The following is a 9,312-nucleotide window of genomic DNA, read 5'->3' as shown; positions in this document are numbered from 1 at the left end:
AAAGAACTTGTGCAAAGATAAACAATATAGTTCCTTCAACTAAACAAGAAGTCTCCAAACAAAATCTAACTGCAGGATGAAGTATAGCCTAACTTTTATGATTCAAAAAGACCTATAAAGTAAGAATGGAAAATGAACTTTACAACCTTGACTGGGGAGGATGGGGGGGGGATGAGAATGGGAAGGGATGGGAAGGGGAAACAAACAAGGAGGCAACAATGCTAGATAAGAAATGTACTCATTACCTTGCCCGTGTAATTGTAACCCTTCGGTATGGTATTTTCACACACACACACACACACAAAACATTGGAAATTAAAAACACAAAAGACTGATGTTCTAGTCTTCTAAGGTTATGGCCTAAAGACATTATTCACTTAGTTCCACAATTCGAAGAGTATATTTCCCAGATGTCAATATTGAGCCAGTCTCATGAATTTAGATGAGGAAAATCTGACATTGGTGTGAATTGGGTTATTTGTGGTTGTGTAGCTTAGTCAAGTCACTGCAATTCTGTAGACCTGTTTCTTCATCTGTAAAGTTTCCAAACAACACTAATTTCTTACATATATAGAAAGAACCAAATGATAGCCTATTTAGGAGTAGTTCTCAACTCTGAGTACATCTTAAAAGTAGCCTGAGTAATGACAAAAGCAACAGGTTTGCCTGGGACCTATTCCATAGGTTCAGACTGAAATGTTCTAGGCCAGAGACCCTTGGCCCTTGGTACTAGTGAGTTTCAAAGCTCCTCAGAAGATTCTAATATGCAGCCATTCCTGAGAACCACAAACCCGTTGCTATAGTAATGATATTCAAAGTGCACATTAAGACTAAAGCAGCTCAGGCCTGAGAGCCTGGATTTCCAACCTGCTTCTAGAATACTGAGCTACTCTCAATCCCAATCTGGGTACAGTGGGGTAACAAATGGTCACAAAGCACATGGAATAGTTATCATTCTCCCTCCTCTCCTCTTTCCTTTCCCTTCTCCCTCTCTCTCCAAATGATAACTTTTAGTGTTGATGGTATCTCCTGTGGCAAACAATCTTAAGATTATTTGAAGAATAGCATGTATAAGATTTTAAGAAACAAGTACAAAGGGTCTTATACACACAGACACACAGACACAGACACAGACACACACACACACACACACACACACACATACACACGTGTGTGTGTGTGCGTGCCTGGGGGTATCTGTTAAGGAAATATTCATATATGATCACAAACACACCCACTTGCTATGGTACCACTGTTCCCCACATTCATTACAAATAGCATAAGTCATCATCTCTTCATCTGGGTTCGAACTTCGCACCCAGCTTGGAAGGAAAAGGGTTCCTCTGGCAATGACGGTGACCTTGCAGTTGTAGTTCTCACAGCGTCTGCATTTTATTTTATTTGTCTGTGTGCCATCAATCGCTTGGGGAAGGTAATGATCCTGGATACAGGATTCCGTGTAGGAAGCCCTGAGCTGTTTCAGTTCCTGGTTTGCCATCTCCATGACAGTCATTTCAGCAAACTGTTTTGCAGACATGGTACCAGACAGCAAATTTTGTTGTAAGTGAACATTTTTGGGGTTCTTCAAGTTGGCAACTTTGCTTCTGACACAGGTTTTGTATTTTTTGATGTTCTTTGAATAGAGGGCAAAAATATGCTCTTCAATTTCTCTTGCAAATTTTTGCCACAAATCATCTTTGGGATGATCTGTGGAAGAACTAGTTAAAGCTGTGTAAAGGAGCTCTACACATTTAGTTCTCATGGACATTGTTGGATCCTGCAACCCATTTGATTTCTGCCCAATGGATTTAGAGCCACCAGTTCTGAAATGTTCTTCTTTAGCTTCCATTTGAGCAGCACTATTTTCAGGCACAATTATTGCAGTGGAGTTTACAACTGCTTGAGATGATAGCAGAGAGTTAGAACTACAGAGACTTAAGATCTTATGGTTCAGGTCTTGAGAAAGTCCTGCATGTTCTTCTTTATTACCATCCGAATGGACTGATTTAGGGCTTTCCCTTGGTTTAACGTATATATTCTTATAAAGAGCTTTCCACTTTGACAGCAAACACTTGGCTTTCTTTTTCAAAGCCACTGAGGGGCAGTTTTTGAGGACTCGATACACAGCTCTGACCACATCTGTCTCTTGGAGATGTGCCTTAGTCACATAAAACATTTCTAGCTCAGTAAGGTGGTTGCCAAGATCCTCAAAATTCCTTTGAGACATCAGTTGTTCAATAAGGGAAGCTCTAGCAGCTATCTGGGTTTTGTCAGACATCTTTACAGCTGCAAAGAAAAAAGATCATTCTGTTATCTGCAGCTTGCCTTTGTTGGTTAAAGTTCTTGCATAGTGAAATAGCTCTTTCTGCTAGTTACCTATGTGCACAACATTTTCTGAAGAAGCAATGTGTTCTAAGTGGGTGTGACATGTTAGAAAATGGAATCTACAAATGTGGAACAGTTTAGTTTCAAGTTTTATTCTCAATAGTCCAAGGGAAAAAAACACACTGCAGGCTTTCAGCAGAATATTAAGAGGCTTGCTGGAGGATTCACTGTAATTTTTTTCCACCTCCAATTGTGCAAATCAATCTTTGCAGATCAGATTAGTCAATTCATTTGGACAGAATTTGATGATCATGTTGCACACTAAATTATGCCTGAGTCAGCATCAATATGGTAGTGCTGAACAATGTCAGGCTATTTTCCTTCTCATATTTAGCTATGTGTGTGAAATACTTGCTGATTTTTTCATCTTAAAAGTGGTAATTTTCTGAATTCAAAAGAATGGAAAAACAAGATAAAGGGGGGAAATGTCTTCAGAAATCTAAAGAAATTGTGAGATAGCACGTGGTGGGAAGCGGCTGGAACTAGGTCTAGTGAGCCCCCAAAGTCAACAGGATGCATTGTGCTGAAATTGGAGCCTTTGGAAAAATAGAGAAGTTACACAGATGATATAGAACTTTGGGCTAAGTGGTCCCTGCAGAGTCTGGTTTCATTAACTTTTTTTGAATGTGTGCCAGTACTTGGGCTGGAACTCAGGGAGTTGTGCTCGCTGATGTATCCCTGATGGGATAACACAAAGATGACCAAGAATCAGAGCCTTGCATGTAGAAATCCTAGGCAGTCCTTTTGTGTTTTCATTTAAAGTCATTTTTCCAATTCCTGAGAACAAACACTTAAAGATAATTCTTTTTACTTTTAAAAAGTCCACATTTTTAAAACAGCAAAAGTGGTCTTGCTAGGAATCAAAGGCTCAACAAAGAATAAGCAAGATAGCACAGGAAAAAAAAAACCACACCCTCAACTGTTGAACACTTGTGTCTGAAGTATCTGCTTCAGATCCTGGGAAAGTCAAACAATCATGTTACAATGATGAGGTTGCAAGCTGCTCAATATACTTGAGCCCTGGCCTGCTTGTTAGAAAGTTTCCTCATCAACAAGCAATGTTTATATTCTGCCTGGATTCTCTGTGAAGTGCTTCTGGAGAAATCAGGAAGAAGGTTGTCCAAATGGTACAGTGCTTTCCTGGTGTGAAGCGCTAGGCCCCATTCCCAGCACCACAAAAATAAAATGGAGTCCAGGCCTAGACTGCTCACAGGACATGCGACATTTGACTTGGGTCCAAATTTCTCAACCAAAGGTCTGAATTCTCAAGGCATTGTGAAGGTGAACTTCAGGGTTTCAGAGCTATGAAAGCAGCAGTTCAGATTTGTTTGTGTAAATCTATAGAATTTAATGCGTAAAACACATTGTTCTTCATTTTATATGTTGGTTAAATTTGCCTTTTCTTCATTTTTTTTTGGGGGGGGTGTCCAGTCAAGAGGCCTGAACTCTGGGCCTGGGCACTGTCCCTCATCTCTTCAGCTCAAGGCTAGCACTCTACCACTTGAGCCACAGCGCCACTTCCAGCTTTTTTCTTTTTTTCTATGTGGTGCTGAGGAATCGAACCCATGCCCTCATGCATACAAGGCAAGTGCTCTACCACCGAGCCACCTTCCCAGCCCCTTCATATTTATTTAAACATTTTAATTGTGATAAAATACATAAAACATAAAATTTACCTTTTTAACTTTTGAAAATATAGCAGTTCAGCAGTATTTACCATTATATTTTCATCTGACAAAAAGGAAACTCGTGTGCTCATTAAACAACTCCCCATACCCTAGCCCTGGCAACCCCCATTCAGCTTTCTGTCCCTATGGAGTGGACTAGTCTAGGTATAAGTATAATCACATGGTATTTGTCCTTTTGTGTCTAGCTTATGTCATGCTATATAACAGCCTAAAGGTTCATCCATGTTGTATCACGTGTCAGAAATCCATTCCTTATTATTGTTAAATAATACTCTCCTGTGTATATGGGCCACAGTTTATCTATTGATGGCTACTTATGTTGCTTCCACTAAAGTGTACAATTATATCTTGGAGTGTCTGTTTTCAATTCTTTTACGTATATGTGCACAAGTACAATTGCTAGAGCTTATGGCAATTCCACTTTCAAAGTTTTGAGGAACTCACACTTTTTTCCTATTCTTCTCCATACTTTTGAAGAGCATTGAAATTTTGCCAAACTTTCTCTTTTCCCTGTGAGACAATCACGTGACTATAAAACTTTTATCATACTATAGAAGTTAATGGGACTCAAAATCTTGAGATTTGCCATAAAATGACAAAATAAGCTGCGTGTCATTTTAGTTCTACATAGTTTACTCAACAAATATTTATTATGTAGCTAGAATGTGCTGGATACTGATCCTAAAAAGACCATCTTCCTTGAAGAGACTGACAGCCAAGTGGAAGGGATACTGACCACAAAGTGGATAATTACAATAAATGTGGCTGCTAGAATAAACACATAGTATGGGTACCAAACCCTATTTGGGTTATCATCTGGCCAGCTGCAATTGCTTCTTTACTACCTTCACTGGCTCATGGCACTTTGTTAGAATGACCTCTGTACAGAACTCGGCAAGATATCCCCTCATTTTCCACGTAAAGCTCTTCAGAAGTTCCCCTAACACTCTTAGGATGGAGCTCAGGCTCCTTGGCTAGATAATGAAAAGTGTACCACCTCCTCTCCCTCCCTGACTACTTACAACCCCAGATAGGCATTCTGTTTCACAGCTCAGTGCATTTGCTCTAGCAGCCACCTGAGCCTGGCCTCTCACTATCATCGGTGGTTTTTAACCCTGTCTGTATTACCTGGAGGAAATGAAAGGAATGAACAGACAAACAAGGTTAAGGCCTCACTCCAGATGGAATGAATTTGGATAATTGTTAGGTTCTTCAGTTGATTCTAATTAAAATCACACACAGGCAATAGTGTCTTCAGCCACAGTAGGACTCTCAGATAGGCTGTCATTAACCCCCAAATAAGGCTGAGATTCTGCTTCTGGACTAAACACAGAGAACCCATCTGACTTCAGATTTGGCTAGGTGAGTCCTACTATATCTCATATGAGAGCCTCCACAAATTGTACCTGGTAATTGTCATATTTTAAGTGTCATGAGTATACAATTTCTGGTGTTTGCTCCCTTACCTTAAATCCAGGGAAGGAAATATGTATTTATTGAGCAGTTCTGTACCATTCACCATCATGTCATTTTAAGCCACACAATAAGCCGAAGGTATGAGTATAGCTCATCTCCATCTTGCAAAAAAGAAAACCTATTAAGAAACATCCAATAATCACACAGTGTTTTTTCCCATGGTGCTTGCCACATTAATAAAAACATGTTAGCTTTTCCACCAAGAACATAAGGGAAGAGTCACCCATTTTATTCAACTGTACAAATCTGCCAAACAATTTATTCAACCAATATTTCCTTTTGTTAAATAAGTGACAAGCATCCTGGATGCTTTCTGTCCTCTCTGTTTGCAAATTTCATTTCCTTTCAAACAAGACCTTGTATTCAGCTTCTTCCCTGGAAGAACAAGCCCATCTTGATTCTAGTTAGAAAAAAATCATACAAAAATACTAGATGAGATAAACCATGGGGTCCATTGTAGGCCAATCAAGTAGATCTAGGGAACCAAACAAACCTTTTGGACGAGCTGACTCTGGTATAGTTGTCAGAGTGAGGGGAGTGTCCAGCAAATTGGCTAAGTTTGCTGGCCATCCCTGTGCTCGTTTTCCCACCTACAAAATGAGGGAAATTAAGCATCCTATGATTAATGTGATCATTGATATCTTTGTGTGTGTGTGTGTGTGTGTGTGTGTATTGTGTGTATGCACGTGTGCTGGTACTAGGGCTTGAACTCAGGGTCCGGGGGGGCTGTTTCTGATCTTTTGTGATCAAGGATAGTGCTTTACTACTAGAGCCACACTTCCACTTTCTCCTTTTTGGTGATTAATTGAAGAGTTTCACAGACTTTCCTGACTGGGCTGGCTTTGAACTGTGATCCTCAGAACTCAGCCTTCTGAGTAGCTCAGATTACAGGTGTGAGCCACCAGCACCCAGAGACATGTTTTTTAAATTTTAAATTACTTTTAAGTAGTTGGACAAAGGGGTTCAAATTCAGTTTATAAGTACAATTTATATTGATCTATGTCACCCCTTCCATCGTTCTCTCCCATCTCTCTCAGGAGATAGTTTTTTTATAAAATGCTAAGAAGTTTATAACAAGTCTGACCATTATGTGGGTCTACAGTTTAAAAGGTTTAAAAGTATCTCCAAGTGTAGTGACATATCTCTGTAATCAACAGCATTCAGGCGGCTGAAGGAGGATCTCGAACTCTAGGCCACCATCTCAAAACACAAAACCAGCCAACCACACAAAAAGCTGAAGAATATCCACCATATCAGGTTCTGGTCCAGAGTAGGGGCTGGCAATATTTTCTATAAAAAGCCAAACAGTAACCAGGCCATACACTCTCTGCCTAAACTACTCAAGTCTTCAACTCTTGAAGCAGAAATAGCAGACATAGAAAATACAAGAATGAGTGGACACAACTTGGTTCAGACAAAGCTTGTTTCCACAAACAGGCCGACTGAATTTGCACAGGCATGGTTTCTTGACCCTTTTCTAGAGTAGTGTGGCCCCTCAGAAATAATAAGCAATACACAAACATGCTTTATAATTTTCTAAAAGGCATATTAAAAATAAAAGTACATAAAATTATTTAACACAGTATTTCCAAAATATTGTCTTTTCTTTTTTCTTTTTTGTCGGTTGTGGGGAATGAACTCTGGGCCTGGGCGGTGTCCCTCAGCTCCTCAGTTCAAAGCTAGCCCCCTACCACTTGAGCCACAGCACCACTTCCCGCTTTTTCTGCTTCTGTGGTGTTGAGGAATCGAACCCAGGGCCCCATGCACGTGAGGCAAGCACTCTACCATTGAGCCAACTTCCCAGCCCTGTCTTTACTTAAAAAAAAAATGTGGTGTTAGAGATCAAGCCCAGGGCTTCATACATGCTAAGGTCTGTCACTGACCTACATTCTAAGGCCTCCAAAAATAGCCATTTCAAAATGCAATTGATAAAAAAAAGTTGTATTTTAATTTTTTTCATATAATTCTCAAAATTTTTGTTTTATGTTTACAGCACCTCTCTATTTGGACAAGTACATTTCAAATGCTCAAGCCTTATGGAACTTTATTAGATAGTCCTAAAACATATAGTAATATTGATCATCCTGAGCTGCACACCTAAGTGTGCTCTAGTTTCTGAGTAAAAATAAATATGAATTTCAACAGTACCACAAGTATAGGCCCTAAGTGAACGCATATAACAAAGCTTGTAAATATCAACTCATATTATATACGAGCAAAGTGTATACACATGCACTAAAGTAACAGCCTAAATCCTAAGAAGTACAAGAGAAAAGTTCATGGTGAAATTTCCACAAGCTGGTAGCATATTAGCATTGGCAGTAGTCTAGATCTGTTTATAGATTTTTAGGTCTCTTTTAGACCTAAGGAGCAAAAATGCATATTATGGCCCTCACCTATACACAATTCTCCAAGGTCACGGGGAGCACCTTCTAGGGAGAGATATGCTGCCAAATTCTGGCAGAATGAGGCGTTGCAGATCCTACACTAGGGCTCTTCCCTATGATGATCCCTAATAGTCGTGAGCGGCAGAGTGGAGCAGCCTCAAGGCTCGTCTGGAAATGGTTCGAGTTCCGGTGGGTGGAGTCTAGCACTAAGAAAAGCCCGCAGCTAACCCTCCGGGGACCACAGCCTGACCGTGACCGACAAACCAGCAGCAGCGGTCCGCGGGTTCTGCCCACCCCGCTGACAACTAGAAGAGAGGGAAAAAATGAGATGACAGCACCTTAAGGCCTCCTGGGCCCAGGGCGCGCCAGAAAGCCTCTAAGTGCCGGAACCGGCTTCCACAGGAAACAAGGGCTCGCCCTTCACCACGCGGAAGCCCCGCAGATCCCAGAAAGAGACTCGCTGAAATGCGCAGGCGCGGGACCGACGCGGTTCCGGAGCTCTCAGAAAAAAATAACTTCCGATTGCCAAGGCTGAATGACAGAGGCTCAACCAATCAAAACCCAGAAACCAGAGAACGAGGGTGTGGGACCCAGTCCACCGTGGCAGGGAAATAGCGAATGCGCAGCAGGATCTGCAACCTAAGGGCTGACTCTTTGAAGTTTCCAGTGGGAGGAGCGAAGCTGGCTGCTTGGGCCTAACCTGAAACTATGCTAGCTGGGCTGGCTGGGTTTTGTGTGTGTGGTTTTTTTGTTTGTTTGTTTGTTTGTTTGTTTAATTTCTTAGCAGCCAAGTTTGTTGAACTGCTCTTCAACGTACCCTTTTTAACTTTCTCTCAAGACAGTGGTCAGTTTGATATTGACATTATTGTGGACATAAACTTAGCTAATTAATCCAATAAATATTTATTACACAACAGTTGGTCTAAAAGTGATACACATTCTGTAATTCTGTGTAACCTGAACTTCTTAGCTGTGCTCACTGTTTGCCTGCAATTGTGACAGTGGGCTAGAGAAGGTGGCAGTCTCTTTTTGTTGATTCCCCCACTCCAGAATAATTTGGTGAAAAGTTTCAGGAAACAGAATATCCACTCCAGTTTTTCTGCACCAGATACTGTCAGAAAGCAGGATGATTCTATGATTGAGTCATGTGATAAGTTTTAGCACCAGGGAGGGAAGACAGTGATGCATAGTGATCAGCATAAGGGGTGTCTGATCATTTTTGTGGTTTGGAAAATGCTATGTTTTTGCCACCATTATGAACAGGACAGGATTACAAAGGAGTCTTGTTTTTGTCATGAATTACCACTGCTAGAGAGTAGCCTTAGCTGAATGTCAATGTTTTGTGAAATTATTTATGTTCTACCGAAGAACACCAA

General features: G+C 40.7%; 1 protein-coding gene across 3 annotated transcripts; it reads right to left on the bottom strand.

Moving 5' to 3' along the window:
* Positions 1 to 1,190: 1,190 nt before the first annotated feature.
* Positions 1,191 to 8,379, bottom strand: Tceanc (transcription elongation factor A N-terminal and central domain containing). 3 transcript variants are annotated; one of them, XM_042680501.1, is made up of 3 exons: positions 8,275 to 8,379; positions 6,043 to 6,139; positions 1,191 to 2,286 (listed from the first exon to the last, which is right to left on the bottom strand). In XM_042680501.1, the coding sequence occupies exon 3, from the start codon at positions 2,276 to 2,278 to the stop codon at positions 1,223 to 1,225; it is 1,056 nt and encodes a 351-aa protein (XP_042536435.1). In that variant the 5' UTR covers positions 2,279 to 2,286; positions 6,043 to 6,139; positions 8,275 to 8,379; the 3' UTR covers positions 1,191 to 1,222. The 3 variants fall into 3 exon arrangements, with proteins under 3 accessions (XP_042536435.1, XP_042536433.1, XP_042536434.1); XM_042680499.1 differs by lacking the exon at positions 6,043 to 6,139 and adding an exon at positions 5,540 to 5,667 and having other exon boundaries at positions 8,275 to 8,360; XM_042680500.1 differs by lacking the exons at positions 6,043 to 6,139; positions 8,275 to 8,379 and adding an exon at positions 3,299 to 3,475.
* Between the last annotated feature and the right edge of the window lie 933 nt (positions 8,380 to 9,312).

This window comes from Dipodomys spectabilis, unplaced genomic scaffold (genome assembly GCF_019054845.1).
Source record: "Dipodomys spectabilis isolate Male_0828 unplaced genomic scaffold, ASM1905484v1 ptg000061l, whole genome shotgun sequence".
Taxonomy (NCBI): Eukaryota; Metazoa; Chordata; class Mammalia; order Rodentia; family Heteromyidae; genus Dipodomys; species Dipodomys spectabilis.
Note: the sequence above shows the minus strand (reverse complement) of the source record. Positions and strands in the feature narration are given on the sequence as shown.